Consider the following 22,362-nt stretch of genomic DNA (forward strand, 5'->3'; position numbering starts at 1 on the left):
TTGTTAGTCCTGTTCCTTACTGCAATTTCAGACAGTAAAATAAATACCCGTAACTTGAAAAAATGACACGACTCACGGCCTGCCTTCTCAAGTAACGACACCGAACCGATGTCATCGTAACGAGCCGATTTAAAGTTTCTGACATCGGTACCTTCACATGTTCATTACCGTAATGATTGTCGACTTTCAGATAGTCGTCATTCAGACTTGGCTAAATATACCAGCATACACGTAAAGAATACAATTCAGATAGCTTTCATATTTTCTCACTATCACAAAGGAAGCCCGAGGTTCATTCACACCTTGTGTACGAAAAATGGTAAAAACGATCTGTTTTGTTTGAAATGGGGAAAAAAGACTCATTCCTACATCATTTGCTGCCTTTTCTGAATTTAATACATAAAATATCACAATTACGCACTGTGAAAGGTATGGTCTTAGATTATCAGTGCTAGCTCCTCAGTACTCGTACATCACAATTGTCTCTCTTTGAAGCAGAGAAGCTTCCCATAATCACATTACCATTACTTTTGTCACAAGTTGCTAATATTCTATCAAACATTTACACATTTCAAATATCATTTATTAATTCTCATAAACTAAAATAATGACACACATTCTCATCCCTTACACAAAACACACCGTCTCCCTCATACACCCCCTATGTCATATTATTTGAATGCAAATGAATCAAACATCGGATATGATACATTGTTCAATGTTGAGTTGATTCACATTAAAATATACCTGACTGGTGAAGGCCGGTAACACGAAATTTTAAAGGAAGTTTTAAAAAGTTTGTTTTATTCTACAACCAAAAATTTAAAGATGATAAAGCAAGTGGCGATTCAAACCCCGGCCGCAACTGCCCTTAGTCGATAAAAATAGTTATTACACACTTAGTAATAAATACAGGTTTTTTGCATATGCGATATGGCTGATGTCACAATAGCCGTATCAACCCTGCAGGGCTGATATGGATTTGCGGGGCTGATATCCGTATCAGCCCTGCAAATCCATATCAGCCCTGCAGGGCTGATACGGCTACTGTGACGTCAATATCACAACCTTAGTAAATTAAACCACAATAACAGTACTTGTACTCATACACAATTTTTGGTGGGTTCATATTCTCTTAATTTTAACTTTTTAAAAATAAGGTAAATCTTAATTTACAAATACATGTAATACTATAGAATATTTTCAAATTACGGATCAAGTGCATTGAAATAGAAATAGAAACAAAAATTATAGACAAGATGTACATGATGTAAAGCAATGATTATTTACTTATTTTCTTCTCAACTGGTATGTAATAAATATAATAAAACATACCCTTTTCCACATCACCCTGTATCAGCCCTCCCAATATCAGCCCTCGGGCCTTGCCCCTTGATATTGGTGTCTCGGGCTGATACAGGATGTGATATGGAAAAGGGTATGTATTATTCTCTATGTAGCAACTCCTTATATGTGTGAAAATTCTCGAAAGGGGCATACTACATGTAGTAATCAGTTAATATTTTGTCATGTAGTTTGCATACAAAGTCTTTGTACTGACCATGAATTGTATATTATTTGCATTATTGAACGTAAATTATCGAAATCAAACAGTAGGACAGTATTTTTTGCTGATGTATTTTCACACGAGTGACAATTTATACATGTATTTTAAAAATAAATAATTTTCTGTCCACAAATTTTTTGTTTCATTACGTACACTGTCTCAGAAGCCCCTTCCTAAAAGATGGAGCATCATATAATAACAATTGTGAAATTGAAAACATTGTAAACACGAAGTTCAAGAACAAATGGGTATTATGTAGGTTCGTGTTTGCTCTGCTCCTATTTTGTATTGTTTTATGAATTTTGGATCTTGAATACTGTTCGTTATCTCCATATGTTTCAAATCAATAGTTTTAGTCTTCTCTTGCAGAATGGTTTGTTTAATCTTGATTTTGATTCTGAAAATGGTAATCTTACTTATATTTATAGTTCCCTTTCCAATGGGGAAGTTCTTCAAAATCGCATGTAATTTTGTTTTAATATCTTAATATTACCAACAATCAAAATGAATTTGAATCGCCATACCTTTACTGGATTTATAAATTTGATAAAATCCTTACAAACGGACTTATAAAGCGAGTTCTAGAAAATTATTCTGCAAAGCCTATTTCTTTACTCCTCATTAAGATATTCACAACATTGAAGGAAAAAACCTTCTTGAGTCCCGAATAACAATATATATTCGGAGAAAATCAGATGTGGATACTACAAAAAAATCCAAAGAACTTTTAGAAAATTTGAAATCACAAAGTTTCACTAAAATCATTGATATTAAAACGTATTTTTCGACACTTCATACAATTATTTTCCGCAATACACTTTATTTCATGTTTTTGACATCGATATCACTGACAGCAGGTTCTTTTTCCCAATCAAGTGAAACTCGTATATTTCATTATCTTATCATTGGTCATTTGCAAAATTATTTTGTTAAATGCATACAAGTACTCCGAAGCTGATATTAAAAGGATGCTTGAATTTTAATTGACAATTTCTTTGTAGTTCTTGGAGTCTTCCACATCTGTTGGAGTTCATCTTCCATTATTATTTCTATCGTCAGATTCCCTTATTTATGTAATACCATTATTACCTGCATATGGATTTTGTGTCTCCAAGTAAATTAGATACGCAAGAGTATGCTCTTTGTAAGAACAATTTCTGAAACAAAGCCAGCTTATAACAAATAGGGATTAACAGTCCCAATTAAGTCAATTCTTTGCAAGTTCTTTGGTAGATATATTGACCTTGTCAGCAAAACGTCAAATACTGACTGACGTTTTTCTTGAAAATTATTAGGCTATTTCTTTCTAAAGTTTTTACGGGTTAAATCGAACATGACAAAGAGAACATGGCGGGTGTGAACGGTCGACGGGGATACTTTACTCCTCAATATCACCTGATCCTCATGTTGCTCCGTTCCTGAGATTTCAACGGACTTCTATGATCATTATTGGTGTTTGTTATCTTCATAATTCTTAGTCACTTTTGATCTTGAATACTGTTTGTTTTCTCCATATGTTTCATTCTTTCTATGTTATAAAAGAGAATAAAATTTTTTTTTTGCATTATTTTTCGTAAAGGGAAGGGAAATTGAGGAATTTGCGGTACTTCTGATATTCTTTGAATCTGTTTAAAGATATCAATAAATAAATAGCAGTACTTCATTGTTGTAAATGTAATAAAATTTTGCAAAATACATTTTTCAACTTTCAGGCCTCCAAAAAATTGCTGCTCATGTTGCTAAAAATAATAAGACTGTCACCTTTTTATATGAACACAGTACGGTTACATCAGTCCATCAAAGGTGGCATATTTGTAATAAGCTACAGTTACACGGTATACTCTTGTGCTTGACAAGCACTTACCAATACCAGTAGGAATCAGCGTCATGCATTTTGTATGCCACATAATCCTCCGAAGATCGGATTAAATAGGATTTTCTTAATTGGAAATGCCCTTGATAATGAATGGTATAAATACCTGCAGGGAGGTAATCATCATGTCTCTACAATTACATGGACCCCAGGGCTTTTTCAATATTAAAGTTTCAGACCAATTTGTGCAGGGAGGTTTACAAGGCAACAGTGCAAAATATAAACTGATGGGTTCTATAGTTCTGATTAAAATTGCTACCTTATTTGAATGTATCAAAGTTGATATCTAAAGATGAGGAATTATCAATATACATTTACGATCCTCCGAAAAGTCACTTGAAAACCTCTCTGAAGTATTTATCAAAGTCACCAATTAATGTTATGATAGAAAAAAATTACGCAATATGAGCTGCAACTTTCATGTCGGAATTTTTTGTGCAAATTTTAAATAATTATTGCAATGATATCGATAGAAAAAAAATAACATTAATAAACGTCTGTTGTTCATATTTGCCACGGTTCAAGAACTATTTTAAGCTTCGATTGAATCAAAATTACATTATTGTCGTCCTTTACACATAATGTTTATTCTCTATCATTAATTTATCAATAATCATTATTGTAAAGGACGACAATTATGATTTCTTAATATATAAACCTGTATATTGGATAGTATATAGAAGAACCACTGGGCCAGGAAAATTGAAACTCATCTAAGCATCCTCTTGTAGTGAAGATTCAGGTTTGTTCTGCATTATTTTAGTCTAATTCATTATAAAGGTTTAAGTTACATAGAAATTCATCATGTTAACACATTTTAATAGCTAAATAATTTTTTTCAAAAATGCATCTCATATTGCTTTAAAACTTGAAGATTTAGATTAAATCTCTTCTAAGATGCATTTCTTAAAACACAATGCCAAAATTATAAGAACATTTTCTGCACGTTCCCAGACATCCCTAAGACTAGCTCAGTCTTAATTTGAGTGTTGTATTTTGGAATTAGAAAGAACGGTATTCATTAGAATAAAATTAAACAATTTCAAAACGCACATTTATTGAAGATCCATTACCAAACCAATTTTACGTTGATTCATAAGGAATGCAAAATAGTGTGACGACAATCAAAAATATTATGATTGTGAAATTTAATCAGCAATGAATTGTTTAAAATTTTATCAAAGCATCGTATTTTTTCATCCATCAAGGTCGAAACTGACGATAGGGGGCGACTCTTGACAAGGATATTCCGACTCTTGAAGGCCGTACCCCGCCGTCATATAGATAATTGACACCGTCTCCGATCCTGTAATATGGGATTATATAACTCGGTCGTCTTCCGGGTCGATGCCAACTGTAAATGGACCGTCGGTCAATTGTCATCAAATTGTCTCTGCTGAAAGGCAGGGATTCCGCGCGTGCCCAGTCTATATTTGGATCGGTTGGAACGAGAGATCGTTTGTCCTCCAGGAGGATGTCGCCATCTTCTAAATCTTCCACGTCCACTGGATAAGTACCTGTATGTAGAGGCCGTAAATCATCAGTAACGCATAATGTAGATTCTTCACAACTGTATATCATGCATTGCCATGTATGATTAATATAAATGTACGATTAATTATACAGGAATCTCTATAAACAGTCGTTTGCTCATTGTAGGAAAGAACCGGAGAATTGCAAAGGCAGACCTCGCTATTTAAGCTCCTCTGAAATTGTGTACGAGGCAAAAATTTACAAATATTCATAAGATAGAAAAAAAATCATATCTCTCAGAAGTTAAAGAAAATTCCCGCGCCATCTCATATAAAAGTATTTTGAACTATTTAAATAGAATTTGAAATTACAATCATAAAGTGTCAGGAAGGTATCTAAAAACATTTTTAGCTTTTTTTCAATATTAAAGGGTTATACCTACTTGATTTTTTTTTTAATTCTATCTATTCTTTCCATTATTACCAGCACACTTTTAAACAACATTTCTTACATTTGAATTTCACTCGTAAAATTTTGTAACAAGGTATACTTTCTACATGCGAATGTTGCATGGGTGTTTTTAGTATGTTTTTTGAAAATACTCAGATTTAAAGTAATAGCTATCATCTTGTTTAACATTTAATAAGTTAAACGATTCTCAGAATTCCATATTAATAGAATATTGGAAGGTCAACAGAAATCATCTAAGTGGTTCACCAAAAAAAAAAAAGAATTATGATTTTTCTAGCCCTTGACTATGTAATGGTAAAAATAATAAAAAGAAACTTCTTCTAGATCTATAATTAATGTAAATTCCAATATCTTTACACAGAACTTTTATTTTCAAAAAGGTTTAATTCGTCTTAGTCTGGCCACGACCAACTATTTTGAATTATATTAAGGCAGGAAAAGATTAAAGCTAAAAGCATGTCAATATTGACCTTTTGACAAAAATCTGAGTTATTCAATGAATTATATCCTAAGGTTATTTTATTTTCCCATTCCCAAGTTTAGGTACTGGAAAGGAAGTTTTCATTAATTTAATTTTTAAATAAATGGCGAGATATATAGCATAAACTCCCAGAGAAAAGATAGAGGCAAAAATTCTTACTTGCAAAGTCTGCTAAACCAAATAGAATCACTACAATCCAAAAATAAGAGTGGTATCTCATCCTGATATGTCTAAGATTATAAAGCGGATATGAATCCTATTTAGTTGTGCTCCAGCGTTAATAAAAACGATTGCTATTCACTGTAAAGTCAAGGAAAATGACTTTGGCGACCATCGTCAGTTCATCCTTGCTATAGTTTTGTCTATTGTATTTGTGGGCGATCTGCTTGCGCTCGCGGTATTTGTATTAGTATACAGCCTTGCGCGTTAGAGTGAAGAGCAATGAAAATATTTCGTCATTAAATTGGTTTATATGAACGGGTAATGCAGCGAGGATTCTGAATATCAATATTAAAAGACATGGGAAATAAATAATTGCTTGCTCTATGTTTCAGTGGTTAAATACATAGGTGTTATTTGTTTTTCGTGGTTTTTAGGGAGATATATATTGGATCCCGGTTCCTGAAAAGTAATCCCTGAGATTTACTCGATAACCTCCCAATCAATTTTCTATGTATTATAGAATAAAACAAAGTGTACAATTTCGTGTAACCCATCTATTGTGATAAATGTCACGATCAAAAGTTTACTCAACTCGGCGCAATTTAATGTGATGTGGGACAAATTAACAGTTCATTTGAGAGTTTAAAAAAGGGGAAGACAGTCAGCATTCGACTTAATGATGTATATTTTTTATGCTTACAGGGTCATTGTATCGACCATAGGATTTGCGAAATGCTTTAAACGAGATTGTTTATATCCTGAATCATCAACTTCTTTGTCGTTAGCATGCCTTATTAAAAATTATCCGTACGTAGAACATACTTTTGCGTATCGAATCCATTGGAAGTCATACTTAGTAAACTCAATATGCAGGGGATAAGAGTATTTTGCCACAAAGTTGACTGTAGGAAAGTTGAGTCATCATGTTTATCATGAAGTTTTGTCGTTAAGTTACCATTCATATCTTTTTCTAGTGTAACGGAAATAGATAATTAAGGGAAGGAGACGGGGCGTTCCGAAGGGACCCTGAGCTCGTAAAACGCCGAGTGCCCAGACATTCCGAGTGGGTATGTCACGTGATATACTCATAGTATATATAAGGCGTCGAGACTCGATAGAGTCAGTTTCTGATGCAGTTACTGATGCGATAGAGTGCTAGAGAAGAAGTCCGGTAGTCCTATATAGTTTGAGATAGACAATAGCGGTAAGTCTGTTCGTAAGTCATGATTGCTATGCGATGTGCAGAACAGTTTTTACCCAGTAGTATGTAACAGTCTACGTGAGCGTTGCATAAACGGACTTTCTTTATTAATCTAAGAGTAACCTGTCGCTTCTGGGAGAAGCGACGCGCTGGCGCTTTGGTTGTTACTTTGGGCGCTTCTCGAAGTCACTGCGGACTTAGAAGCCTAACAGATTAGGAGGCGATTTAATCATTTCGTTTATTTGCGTGCTAGGGAAGCACCCGATATTTGTATATTTTGCATCTGTATATAAGTTCCATTCAACAATCAAATTCCTCAGCAAGGTATCTGAGGGGGCCCTAGACCCTGAGAAAAATCATATAGTATATGTGTTAGGCAAACACGTTACAGAAAATGGCGCCCAACGTGGGGCCTTGATTTGGTTGCTTGATTGAATTTAAAAAAAAAGAGTTAACTTCATATATTTCTTATGTTTCATTATTTGTAAAGTTTCGTTGCTTTAATAAAAATGTCGAGCTTAGACGAAGAAATAGCAAGGTTGGAAGCCGAAATTACACGTTTAGGAAGGAAGACGCTTGAGAATTCTGAATTATCCTCGTACAATCATGATCAGAAAACGTCTACTCCAGCTAGTATAAGAACAACCACGGCCCGTAGAAGCGACTCTGGAATAATGACTCAAAGTCCTATAGAAGATGTTAACCAAGCTTCGGCCAAAATCCAGAGTGAAACACCAAGAATTGACAATTTAGAACAAGAGCCCATTTTAAGAAGCGACACACCTATCGTTGCCAGAGAGGATGAACCAGGTGTAACTGTCAGACTACGGCGCTTTCTTGAAAATATCAAGACTGACGAAGCAAAACCAAAGGAACTGAATTCTGTAAAGAAGCCATCTAATTATATTAAACCAGCTACGTATGACGGGACTGGGTCGTGGCTTGATTATAAATCACACTTTGAGGCGTGCTCTTCATTGAATGGTTGGAGCGTTAGAGAAAAGGGTCTTTATTTAGCAGTCTCTTTGAGGGGACAAGCACAGGGAGTGCTTGGGAATTTGAGTAGAGATGATGGAAGGAACTATGATGAACTGATTAAGGCGCTTGAGGATCGTTTTGCCCCTGCAAACCAGACAGAACTATACAGAGTTCAACTACGAGAACGAAGACAGAAAGCGACGGAGACGCTCCCAGAATTAGGACAGTCAATTCGGAGGCTAACACATCTCGCCTATCCTACAGCACCAAACGACGTTCAGGAGACTTTATCTAAGGAACAGTTTATCGATGCTTTGGTTGATGCAGACATGCGTCTTAGAATTAAACAAGCTAGACCCCAGAGCTTGAACGACGCTATAAGGCTAGCGGCTGAATTAGAAGCCTTTGTCAGAGCTGACTCCAGAAGATCGGAATACAAGTCACACTTGCGCGTAGTTACAGAAACGGATCACGATAAGGCTCAGTTCAAATCCCAGATAAATACCGACGAGCTGACCAAAACTCTTAGAGATTTGCAAAGTTCTGTTATGGAACTTAAGACAGAAATGCGTGAAATGAAAAATAAGTCACCTAGCTCAATGAACTGGACGGATCGCAATGACAAGAAGCCACGGCAACCTTCAAGAACAATAAAGTGCTACAATTGTCGTAAAGAAGGACACATAAGCAAACATTGTCCTTCGAAGCAGCTAAACGAAACAACAAAGAAGTTTGGCAAAAGCTCTAAAGCACCGGGTCATGGTTCTGGTTCTGCTCAGACAGTTAGAACACAACGTAAGCTGCAGCCAATTGCTTACAATAGACCCAGTGAGGCTGGAATGTATCTCTCAGCTAAAATAGAAGATGTAGACACAAAAATGTTGATCGATACAGGAGCAACCGTTACGCTCATTGCAAAGAATGTCTTCAGTGAAATTCAAAAGGTTCATCAAAATCTTGTTTTGGATAGTATGCACCAAGACATAATGTCTGCTGAAGGTAGACCTCTAAAACTTTTTGGCAAAGCTACATTAACCTTAACAATCGGTTCGAGTAACTTTGTGAGAACGGTGGTGGTCGCTGATATAACAGTGGATGGAATCCTGGGTCTGGATTTCATGAATGAACAAAATTGCACGTTAGACGTCTCCAAGAAAGTAATGTCAATAAATGGTGAACATTATTCTTTATTACTTCAAGGTATGCTAGGATGTTATCGGGTGGTGGCTTCAGAATCGTTCACTATACCACCAAGAAGTGAAATGATTGCAAGCTGTGACGTATGCGTACCAGAGGGCAAGAACCTTCCAAGTGGATATGGTGTTGTAGAGCCAAGGAATTGTTTGCTAGATTCAAATAAAGGTTTGGTTGGCAGAACTCTGGTGAGCAATCATAATAAGGTTCCAATACGAGTTATGAATCTATCGACCGATGCACAGACGATTTATAAGGGAACAAATATGGGACAGCTTAGCCCCGTGGTAAAGATATTAGAAGGAGAAAATCAAGATAGCGGTCATAAGAAACCTTTTTCAAAAGAGCTGCAGGTCTTAAGTGAAAAGTCAAAAACGTGCTTAAACCAAAAACAGAAGACTGAAGTAGATAACCTGTTATCCAGATATGCTTTTCTGTTTGCTGGTTCGGATGATGGACTTGGCAGAACAAATGTTGTCAAGCATTGTATCGACACGGGAGACGCACGCCCAATAAAACAGCCACCAAGACGGTTACCGGTACACATGAGAGAAGAAGCAGATAGGTTGGTGGACGATATGCTTGAGAGGGATGTAATTGAACCTTCGTCTAGTCCGTGGGCCTCGGGTATCGTTCTAGTGAAGAAGAAGGATGGATCAACTCGATTTTGTATCGATTATAGGCAATTAAACGCGGTTACTTTGAAAGATGCTTACCCTCTTCCGAGGATCGACGACGTGTTAGGTAGTCTAAGTGGTGCTTCGTGGTTTTCAACTCTCGACTTGGCTATGGGATACTGGCAGGTGGAAATGGAGACCAGTGACAAAATAAAGACTGCTTTTGCCACCAGAAAAGGATTGTATCAATTTAAAGTAATGCCCTTCGGCTTGTGCAATGCCGGAGCGACATTTGAAAGATTGATGGAGACAGTCCTTGCAGGGTTGAATTGGGAAATATGTTTGATTTACTTGGACGATATCATCGTCATTAGTAAGACATTTGAGGGCATGGTAGAGAACCTGAGCAAAGTGTTCAACCGATTGGCAAATGCAGGGTTGAAACTGAAGACCAAGAAGTGTTCCTTGTTTTGCAAGTCTGTAGAATATCTCGGACACATAATTTCCGAGAAAGGTATTACTACGGATCCAAAGAAGATTGAGGCGATTAAGGAAATGTCAGTGCCAGCCAATGTGAGTGAGCTACGTTCATTCCTGGGTATATGTAGCTACTACAGGAAGTTTGTGAAAGACTTTGCGAGCATAGCAAAACCCCTTCACAAACAGACAGAGAAAAGCAAATCCTTCGTTTGGAGTGAGGATTGCCAAAGTGCTTTCGAAAAGTTAAAATCTACACTGACAAGTGCCCCCATCCTTGCACATCCTGACTTTAGTAAGCCGTTCATATTGGACACGGACGCAAGTAACTTTGCAATGGGAGCAGTATTATCACAAGTGCACGATGGTAAAGAACGTGTGATTGCTTACGCCAGCAAGACTTTTACTAAGTCCGAAAGGCAATACTGCGTGACGAGAAAAGAGTTGCTGGCGGCAGTATATTTTACAAAGTATTTTAAGCATTACCTCTACGGGCGTAAGTTTATTTTGCGCACAGATCACAGCTCGCTGAGATGGCTGACCAACTTTAAAAATCCAGAGGGTCAGCTTGCTCGCTGGCTTGAAGTGCTGTCCACGTATGACATAGAGATCCAACATCGACCAGGCAAGCTACACCAAAACGCCGACGCGCTTAGTCGTCTTCCTTGTAAGCAATGTGGATTCAAAGTAGACTGGGATAAGGAAAAAGGAGAACCCAAAGTAAGAACTGCAACAATAGACGCCCCAGTTATTCAAGAGACTTATCTCCATAGGGTCCAAAGAGAAGACAAAGAAATTGTTCTTGTAAAACGTTGGATGGATCAGGAAAAGAAACCATCATTTAGAGAAGTTGCCAGTCAAAGTGCATTTCTACGTTCTCTATGGTCACAGCTAAGTTTACTTACCATTCAGGACAATTTACTATATCGGAGAACCATAGACCAAGAAACAAAGGCGGAAAAGCTCCAGATAATTGTGCCTATGTCTGAGAGAAGGCATATTCTAAAGGAATACCATGACAAGCGTACTGCAGGTCACCTAGGTATAAACAAAACTATCGCAAAGATAAGATGTCAATTTTATTGGCCAGGGCTTCACAAAGATGTTCGTCGGTACATAAATGGATGTGACATTTGTGCCAGAAGAAAGCCGTCATTTACTAGCCAGAAAGCGCCGATGCAAATTGTTCAGAATGGGTTCCCCATGGATAGATTAGCAACAGATATTATGGGGGAATTGCCATTGACAGAATCTGGAAACAGATACATACTGGTAGTTTCAGATTATTTTACTCGCTGGACTGAATGTTTCCCGATGCCAAATATGGAATCAAAAACTGTGGCAAAGATTCTGGTTGAAGAGGTCATCACTAGATTCGGAGTACCCTATACAATACACTCAGATCAAGGCCGTCAATACGAGAGTGATTTGTTCCATTCAGTGTGCAAGCTATTGCAAATTGAAAAGACTCGCACTACACCCTACCATCCGCAGTCAGATGGTATGGTAGAAAGGTTTAATCGAACCCTTGAAGCCATGTTAAGTTCCTGTGTGAACCAAAATCATACAGATTGGGACGAACAGTTGCCGTATGTCATGATGGCATATAGATCAGCGGAGCATGACACCACTGGCTTCTCTCCAAACTACCTTATGCTTGGTAGAGAAGCGACAACGCCGCTCGACCTCGTATACGAAATGGAAGTACAGCGGAAGCCAATACCACAAAATAGATGGGCCTGGTTGCTTCAAGAAAGACTGGAAGAAGCACACCGTATTGTGAGAGAAAATACTAAAGGGGAAATGATGCGTCAAAAACGCTACCATGACAAGAAGTTACGATGGCAGAGATTCTCCCCTCGAGACCACGTTTACGTATTCTTTCCTCGCAGACGTATGGGTACATCGCCAAAGCTAACAAGCTTTTGGCAAGGACCTTTCGAAGTCCTAGAAAAATGTTCAGAATTTACGTACAAAGTATTTTGTGGTAGTAAAGGTTCGCCACAGGTGATTCATGTAGACAGAATGAGGTTGGTTAAACCTCAGATTCTGTCTGGCGAGGTAGAACTAAGTGATTCTGGTGATGTCGACCAGAATGAAAATCTCACGTTACAACAAGATCAGTTAGAAGAGTTGGACTTTGATAGAGAGGGTGTTAATGATCCAGAGATCAATCAGAAGCCCCAAAGATCTAGTAGAAGCAGACGGACTCCTGCTTATTTATCGGATTATGTAGTAGATCTTTGCTAGACTGGTTATTGATGTAGTATATGTATATACAGCTTACCTTGTCAAAGGAATTGACAGCATTCGAATTATTGTAAATAAGAAAAATTGTCTATAATATGCCTCTTTGTTTTATTTTCCTATGCAAGCGAGGACGCTTGAATCTGAGGCGTGGGTAATGTAACGGAAATAGATAATTAAGGGAAGGAGACGGGGCGTTCCGAAGGGACCCTGAGCTCGTAAAACGCCGAGTGCCCAGACATTCCGAGTGGGTATGTCACGTGATATACTCATAGTATATATAAGGCGTCGAGACTCGATAGAGTCAGTTTCTGATGCAGTTACTGATGCGATAGAGTGCTAGAGAAGAAGTCCGGTAGTCCTATATAGTTTGAGATAGACAATAGCGGTAAGTCTGTTCGTAAGTCATGATTGCTATGCGATGTGCAGAACAGTTTTTACCCAGTAGTATGTAACAGTCTACGTGAGCGTTGCATAAACGGACTTTCTTTATTAATCTAAGAGTAACCTGTCGCTTCTGGGAGAAGCGACGCGCTGGCGCTTTGGTTGTTACTTTGGGCGCTTCTCGAAGTCACTGCGGACTTAGAAGCCTAACAGATTAGGAGGCGATTTAATCATTTCGTTTATTTGCGTGCTAGGGAAGCACCCGATATTTGTATATTTTGCATCTGTATATAAGTTCCATTCAACAATCAAATTCCTCAGCAAGGTATCTGAGGGGGCCCTAGACCCTGAGAAAAATCATATAGTATATGTGTTAGGCAAACACGTTACACTAGTAAGATGTATTAATATGGAAAAAAAATTAGCAATATAAAATAAGCATTGTTAAATGATTAATTGTCGTCGATATATCTAATTGTTAAAGGCCAGGGCAAGATATTTCTTCTTCTTCATTTAGAAGTTTTTGAATGAATTCTTTGTATGAATACAAAAAAAGGTTTGCTAATAACGGGGCGCAATTGGTACCATAAAAAACTCCGACAGATTGTTGGGAGACTTGATCCCCCAAAACAACAAAGATGTTGTCAACCAGACACTTATGCATCTTTTTGATATCAACTTCGGAGTATTTGTGTGTACCACCAGAATGTTTTTAATAAAATAATTTTGCATATTACTAAGGTAATTGAATTCACGATTCTATTTAAATTTAAAAAAGCAGCAGTCCGAGATGTCAAAAAACAATGACTTTTTATTGGGAAGGATTGTATTAAGTATTGAAAACCCGTACAATTTTTGTGTTAATGAATTTTTGTAAACGTTTTAAATGTCAGAGTTCTAAACGTTCCTTGGATTTTTTACGTTCCACATCGAATTAACATCCATTACTGTGCACTACGACTGAGGTTCCTTTTCACTGGTGTTAAAATTTTGGTGAGGCTTAGTAGAACATTTACTGGAACTCGTCTGGGTCTGTTTGTAAGATTTATTATGCCGTTTAGGGCAGTATGCGTAAAGTGATTTAAATTTTATTTGATTGTTGGGAATATTGGAATACTTGTGAATATTTGAAAATGATATATGATTTTGGAGAATTCCCTCGATAGAGGGGAAGGTGGGGGGGGGGGGGTTAAATTTATTTTTAATATCGATTGCCACTTGCAGAATGAAATCCCAGTTCTCCTAAAATACAATTTAGATAATTAGTCTCACAGTTACCTGCTTCAATTGTCATCTAGGACCAAAATGTATTGATTGTGTAATCAAATTCTTTTTTTTTCAATTCTGAATTATTAAAGACAGAGGAACAGATTTTCGTATGACTCATCAATCGCTTAATACGAGATTTCAATATATTTCATTTAATGCTTTTAATCCATTCTGATGAAGTATCATGCTTAGCCCATCATCTGGCGTATTCTTCCAAAGAATTCATCATATTTGATACAAGTTATAAAATTATGAAGTCACTTCAAAGATCATGTTCTCTAAATTTTTACCCTTTTACAATAAATATATTATGTTTTGGATTTTCGATATTCAAACACTGTAGAGGTATTTTATCACAAAAAGTGAAGTTTATAAACAATAGTCTACGTATATTTGTAGGAATTACAAGGTTTGTACTTTAATTCAAATTTATATTTTGATTTGAAATATGAATAAAAGACAAGGCCTTTTTTAGTAAAGAATATTACATATATTTACTGTGTCAATTTATTGTTTGCAAATTGAAGACTGAGAAACAAATGGGTTACTTAGACAACATTTTCTTCTGTAAAACGTGGCAGTTTAAAAAGCATAATTATGATTTACAAAATTCATAACCACAAACCCAAGCTTGTATTTTTATCTTGAATAATCCAAATATGGACTTTCTTAGAAACATATGAATATAACGAAGAGTATTCAAGATCAAAAGTCCATAAAACAACGAAGAGTATTCAAGATCAAAAGTCCATAAAACAACGAAGAGTATTCAAGATCAAAAGTCCATAAAACAACGAAGAGTATTCAAGATCAAAAGTCCATAAAACAACGAAGAGTATTCAAGATCAAAAGTCCATAAAACAATACAAAATGGGAGCAAAGCAAACTCGGACCTCCAAAACATCAGAGGTTGGATCAGGTGCCATGGAGGGTTAAGCATTCTCTGCCGACCGGTCAAACCACCGTGTGCTCCTTGTCATGATCGGGAAATAACGGAAAAAATTCAGTGTATAAATAATGGACTAACAATTAGTTAAAAAAAACGTCAGTCAGCGTTTGGCTCAATGATAAATTGTATTTGCTGATACGGTCATTGTATCGACCATAGAACTTACGAAATGATGACTTCAAACTTGATTGTTGATATTCTTGTTTCATCAACTTATTTGTCAATAATTTACCTCGTTTTAGAAATTGTTCATACATGGAACATGCTATTGCGTATCGTATCAACTGAGATATATAAACTTCGTATGCAGACGATGAATGTATATTGCTTCATAAGTAAGGGAAGTTGACGATAGAAAAGTTTAAGTCATCACGTTTATCATAGAGCGTGGTTGTTAGAATACCATTAAAGTCTTTTTAGTTTAAAATATTTAAATATGAAACAGATGTGTCAGACTCTGTGGTATCTTTTATCTCAAGCTCACCGGGATATATTGTATCGACATAAGAATGGAAATTGCCACTGTTAAGGTAGTCCGATCCTCAGGTTTATAAAATTAGCAGTTAAGAAATCAAAAATACTCATAAAAGTATCTCTGAATCCAAAAAGTTATGTAAATTTATCCACAGTATTTCTTTAAAGTAAAAGATTAAAGTTAATCATATTATATAGGGAAAATTGTCAAATCTTTTTGCAGAAAAAGCGAATTGGAATATCAGCAATGCATTTTCTAATTGCAGATTGATCAACAAATATATTTTAGGTTAAAAACGATAGGTATCCAGGCATTCAGAGAAATTGTCTTGATTTTTATACTTATTTGGTATTTTTTGTCTTCTATTTCCGTCATGTATTCTATAATACATAGTGTAAAAGGCTTTTGCTTTCATTGCAAGACACCACAAATCACTTCTTATTTTCATAACATTATAAATAAGTATTGGTATCTAAGGCTGGATTAAAGAAAATCTCACTTCTCTAAAACTGTATTAATTTTTTCCATTTTATAGGGTACAAATGTCAACTTTTATAAGACCTTTTCTAAGACTTCCAAAAACCTTGAATCTAATAAAGATGAATAAAATGAAAAATGTTGCATGAAAAAAATTCATTTTCAAGCTTCATTTTGATGCATTTCAAATTAAATATCAATTTTTGGAGTTATCCTTCCTGGCTGAGGATCAGATATCCTTAATTGACAATACGTCGACGATATTTCTAAATGTCGTGTTGAAGGCCATAGCAAGTGTTTTCTTTTTTCACGCATAAGATTTTGCACAAATTCTGCTTCATAGGAATACAAAAATAGGTCGGTTAATAATGGGGCGCAATTAGTACCTTGGGAATTCCAATAGATTATTGGAAGACTTGGTCTCCAAAAACAACATAGATATTGTCAATCAGAAATTCAAGCATCTTTTTTTATGTCACTTTCAGAGTACTTGTGTGTACAATCAGGATGTTTTTAACAAAATAATTTTGCAAATGACCAATGACAAAGTAAGTTAATTTACGAGTTCCATTTTTGTTGAAAAAGCGCTGTCAATGATTAATTTTCAAAAAGCCTGGACTTCAATTTATCGTGGGAAATGGTTGTGTATAAAGTTGAAAAGTCGTACATTTTTAAGCTGTTGATTTTGGTAAAATCTTTTGATTTCAAATTGTCCAAAAGTTCCTTGGAATTTTTAAGCATCAATGTCTGATTTACACCACTTCTGGAATATACTGTTGCACAGTACTCTTGAAGTTTCTCCGTCATTACTGTAAATGTCTTAGTGAGGAATAAAGAAATAGGCTTAGTTGAACATTTACTGGAACCTGCTTTGCATCTTTTTGTTAAGGATTCTTATGAAGTTCTGGAATCCAAAATATATGTGGTAGATCAAATTCATATTGGTTCTTTTTTTATTTATTCAAAACTGTCATAAGATTTTGAAGAATTTCTTCCTTAGAAAGGGAACTATGAGTATAAATAGGAAAACCACTTGCAGAATTAAATCCAAGTTCTTCTGAAATACAATTTATATAATGAGCCTTATAAACAGAGACAATGTTGTTACCTGCTTTGTCATCAGGGACCAGTACATACTGATCATGTAATCTATCTTTTTTTCACTTCTGGTTTATTGAATACAGAAGGATAGATAATTTTCATATTACCTCTCAATCTTTTAATATTTTAACATGGATCTGATACATTTAATCCATTCTGACAAAGTGTCAACGTCTTCTTTTTCATATCTGGCCTATCGCCTGGCATAATCTTCATCAGAATCCATAATATTTATGAAATTCCGGCGCCAGTTGAAGGATCGGAGTTCCCTATATTTAAGTCCTTTTAAAATAAGTGATCTAAGGTCCTCATTATTACCTTGATTTGCATCACCTGTAATAACGTGGCCAGCAGGACTATAGTTATAAGGTGAAGAATACGAACAATGGGGGAATATGTTTCACATACTCGATATCCAGACCAATGAAAGTTTTTTTTTTTTGTAATTAAAAAGTTTTGATGTCGATGTACATGTATATTTGTAGGAAATACAAGGTGTAGTCTTTAACTTAAAATATGGTGGAATACAAGACTGGACAATTTGTGATTAAGAATAGTATTTATATTAACCGTGTCAATTCCTTTATTGGCCTATTGAAGTTTAGGGAAAAGACGGATTGTTTTAGCTGCATTTTCTTCGGTAAAAAGAGGGGGGGGGGGAAGCCTATGATTTGCAATACTGGTATCCATAATCACAGATATATGTTCTATATTCTGCTGTTGAGGAATCAGAAATTGGCATTTCCTTGACATTTTCAAGAAGACTATTTAAAAGTTTCAAAGGGACAGAGTAGAGTTTGGTTCGAATATGATGTAGACCTAACTGTTGATTTACATAATATAGTAATGAATCAAAAGAGAAATATTGTAACACTGTGGACTGGAAAGATACCAACACTAGTGACATCGTCATTTCATCCATAGGGAAAGGCTGTCCCCAGTTTTCTAATCCAAAGTTCTTCTCGTTGACCATTTCAAATAGGTTATTTAAAATTTTCAAATCGACTAAGTAAAGTTTGGTGCGAACGTGATGAAGGCCTCATCTTTATATTAGGTGTAAGTCATGCCCGACATCTTTTCGATACATTTTGATAATTAAAAAAGAGAAAGTTTTCTTCTATTTATCATAATAGAAATTACTATTACTTATTTATTCATTATTTTGCTTTGTTTTGTTTTGATTATTGTTTTTTGTAACAAAAGATCCCTGAGATCAAATTGGTCTGAAACTTGCGTATGGTATTTTGAGCATCAAGGATTGTATTCAAAACTCAATGCATGCTTGCAGGTTCAGAAAAGAGATAAAGGACAATATTGAAGTTGACACTCTGAACAACTAACTTCCCAGAAACAAACATTATATAGCCTCATCCCCCAAATAAATATCAAAATAAAGTTTTGTTTTACAGGTCAATTCTGCCAAAATAACTTCTCAAGCAAGCAAACTCTCATTCTCTGATTATTCATTTAAATTTTATACTTTTATGAAAATGCACATGTATATGTTATGAAAAATGATCCTTTAACTGCTTTTATATTTACTGTCAATTCGACAAGTATCATATGACGTAATCGTCGTAAATCAATAAAATTTCACTATTAACATACTCGTATCCCCATTTCATTTCTATGTGTAGGATCACAATGACTGTTGCTGATAAAAGATGAAAATTAGGATGTATCAACTTCATATATGAATTAATTTCATAACGATATCCACTCTAAATATAGATTTTACTTATAAAATTAACCACTCCCAAGAGCCAAGAGTTGCTTCAAATGAAAGAGCTAGATCTTCTCAATTGATCTACGTGCTAAAATACTCCCATCTTATTTAGGCAAGTTACTTTACAATTTTGTAACTGACAGAATTATTTTGATATAAACATTATTACAACTGACATGATAACATTGTTACACGCACTATTAAAGCTATATATGGCGTACTTGAGCTAAAAAAATAAATATACGAGATTAAGTGTAGATGTACATGATATTGTTATTTAATTACGTTTAAATTCAATTTTTCGCCGATTTTGAACTTAAATATCCCCACTTTTCGATATTTATATTGACTTTAAACTGTGTCTGTTATTTTAATTCCAAGTCTGAAATAACCGGTTATTGTATTAAAGCTGTGATATCTACATGTATGAAACGCGATTGATTTAAATTGTGTAATTTTCAGGAAAATCCTATCTTTATAAGAAGTAACAAAACAAATAGAAAGTTCTTTTTAATTTTAGTTAGTCTGAACTTATAAAAAATACGCCATGTATGACTTTAAAAGTTACAGGGTAACTTTTTTTTTTTTTTACAAATAAATGTACCATAAATGACATACTAACTCGGTTACAAGCACTATCATTACTAAGAGCATAAAACTCTGGTACACTTTCTCATTACTGACAAGATAACGTTACAGAGTAACAGACACTATCATTACTATAACATGATAAGTGTTACAAGCACTATCATAACCGACATGATAACTGTTACAGCACTATCATAACTGACATGATAACTATTAGAGGCACTATCATAACTGACATGATAACTATTAGAGGCACTATCATAATTGACATGATAACTACATGTATTACATGTACTGACACTATCATAACTGACGTGATAACTGTTATATGTACTGACACTATCATAACTGACGTGATAACTGTTACATGTACTGACACTATCATAACTGACATGATAACCGTTACAGGCATAGTCATACCTAACATATCTGTTACAAGCATTCTTAATACTGACAAGATAATTCTGTTATAAAAACATATCCTAAAAGATAACTCTGTAATAAACACTATCATAACTGACAGGATTATTTTGTTACCAGCGCAAGAACAAAGAATATTTAGTGAAAAGGTCATAAGGAATGTAATGTCTTTATTTTTAGAAAAAATGTTATTTTTCCTAGTCAATACATTTTTTTCAGTCGGTAAAGCACGTGGTAATTCATAAATATGAGTCTTAAATTAACACCTGCTACAGTCAAGTTCCTGCTACAGTCAAATTCCTGCAAATTTCAATGCATCTACCTGTATTTATTTGCCTCATTTTTGTTTAAGGGGACCGACTGTAGTTTCCATTGCGCAATATTTCGCGCATCACAGTAAAATGAAGCGTATTTACAGTTTTAAAGCAACTTTTTCACTTAATTAATAAAACTAAACAAAATTAAGAAATTAAGGGTCGAAAAATTTTATTATAATTTTAAATAACTGATTTTTAAAATGATTTTTAAACTGACAGGTACATTGGCGTCGTAATATTTTTGTGTTTTTGACGTTAGATAACGCGATGCTCTTAAAGATGGGATAATAAAAAATGTTATAAAAGAAAAAGTAATAAATATATTCTCTTGAAATTTAAAACATAGGAATTTGATAATCTCTCCGTCATGTGTATAATTTTTTGTGTAAATCCTTTGTATGCGTCATGTTTTGTAGTAATCTATAAAAACAAGGAAATTCGTTATTTTTTGGCATTTTGAGATGCCCCTTCTAGAAACAAGGCGGTAGAATTTTGTGGTTCTTACATATAATGCACAATATAGTATTACTCATCATACAATATAGTTTGAGCAAAGAGTCTATTGTAGTATTTGTATAATTTGTTTTAAAGTGCGAAAATTTGGCACTTTCCCATATAATCCTAAACTAGTATTAAATGTACCTGTATTTTGAGACGGTCCCTTAAAAATACCTGAGGATAGATTTTCCCCAAACTTTGCATGTACACTGAAGTTAATGTAAATTATATATATTATGGTATAAAAATGAATAGTTTCGCTATTGTAGTTTTCAAACAATAAAACCCCGGTCGGCCCTCTTAACATCCCTGATTAGTACATGTACATTTATACAAGCAATGCTTTTATACTACCAAGATTTTTAGTGGAGCAATATGTTTACTGAATGTTTCTTTACATTGACAAATCCTCTTTTTGCAATACTGTAACTACTTATAATTTGCATATTTACATTGGGTTATCCATTTTGTTATTAATACTGGAACTGTATTTCTACAAAGTTTGTATGGGTTAATGATTTGATTTGATCAGAATATTATCATAATTTTTTTCATCACACATGTGTTTGTCTAATTTTGAGATGTAGGTTTGGAAAGAGACTTTAAGAAAGTTATTTACAAGCTAAGTTGCAGGTCTATGGTAGTATATACTGAAGTTACCATATCTGAGTTCTAGTTAATGGCATAACGCGCTAAGGCACGTTAATCACTATAGCTTCGTGTCTGTTATAAAAATGTATTAAAACAACGTATTTATTTTTATGATGAAGTTGATGGAAGAAAGCAATCATTCACACAAAGGAAATACATTTGTCAAAAATCTGTTTCAGACGGAAAAGTAACACTTATTACAGCAGTTACAAATTGTTAAGCGACACAATTCAATTAGCATTGATCTTAATAATATTGGGGGAAGCAAATCAGACGAGTGCCGCCATTTTTGTCAATAAATAGCCGTACGCCCCCGTCTCCAAATGGCCATTATGAGATATTTCTATGTCACAAACTTAATTACAATTAGTATTTAGAAGAATTAAACCACAAACTTTCATCATCTCTGATTTAATTAGAGTTTGCACCATAAAAAATGGCATTTGTCTCAATGCACTTAAGACTGAACCAGTTGGAATTGAAGAAGATTAATATGAACCCCACAAAACTATAACATTTTTTTTATCTGATTTTCTTTGCATTGAAATTATATATATGTATGCAATTAATTAATTACAAGTAGTCAGCTCTCAAATGCAGAAAGTGAGTTAGCTTACACAGCGCTTTTTTCATCACATCATTGGAGATGAATTAATGCATTTCAAGTACATGTTACTTACTCTGATTAGAACAGGTCAAAAACCCAAGTACTTTTAGATTTAAAAATTACTATAAACTACGACAGATTCATAGTCATCGATATACA

The 22,362-nt window shown here is 34.8% G+C and overlaps 1 protein-coding gene across 1 annotated transcript; it reads right to left on the bottom strand.

Annotated features, from left to right (window-relative positions):
- Positions 1–4,480: 4,480 nt before the first annotated feature.
- On the bottom strand, positions 4,481–6,303 carry LOC134256070 (uncharacterized). The gene is made up of 2 exons (XM_062738667.1): positions 6,025–6,303; positions 4,481–4,957 (listed from the first exon to the last, which is right to left on the bottom strand). Exons 1-2 carry the CDS (start codon positions 6,083–6,085, stop codon positions 4,644–4,646), a joined length of 375 nt encoding a protein of 124 aa, XP_062594651.1. The 5' UTR covers positions 6,086–6,303; the 3' UTR covers positions 4,481–4,643.
- Between the last annotated feature and the right edge of the window lie 16,059 nt (positions 6,304–22,362).

The sequence above is a fragment of the Saccostrea cucullata genome, unplaced genomic scaffold (assembly GCF_032062105.1).
Source record: "Saccostrea cucullata isolate Sc308-1 unplaced genomic scaffold, CSIRO_AGI_Scuc_v1 ctg141, whole genome shotgun sequence".
NCBI classification, from domain to species: Eukaryota; Metazoa; Mollusca; class Bivalvia; order Ostreida; family Ostreidae; genus Saccostrea; species Saccostrea cuccullata.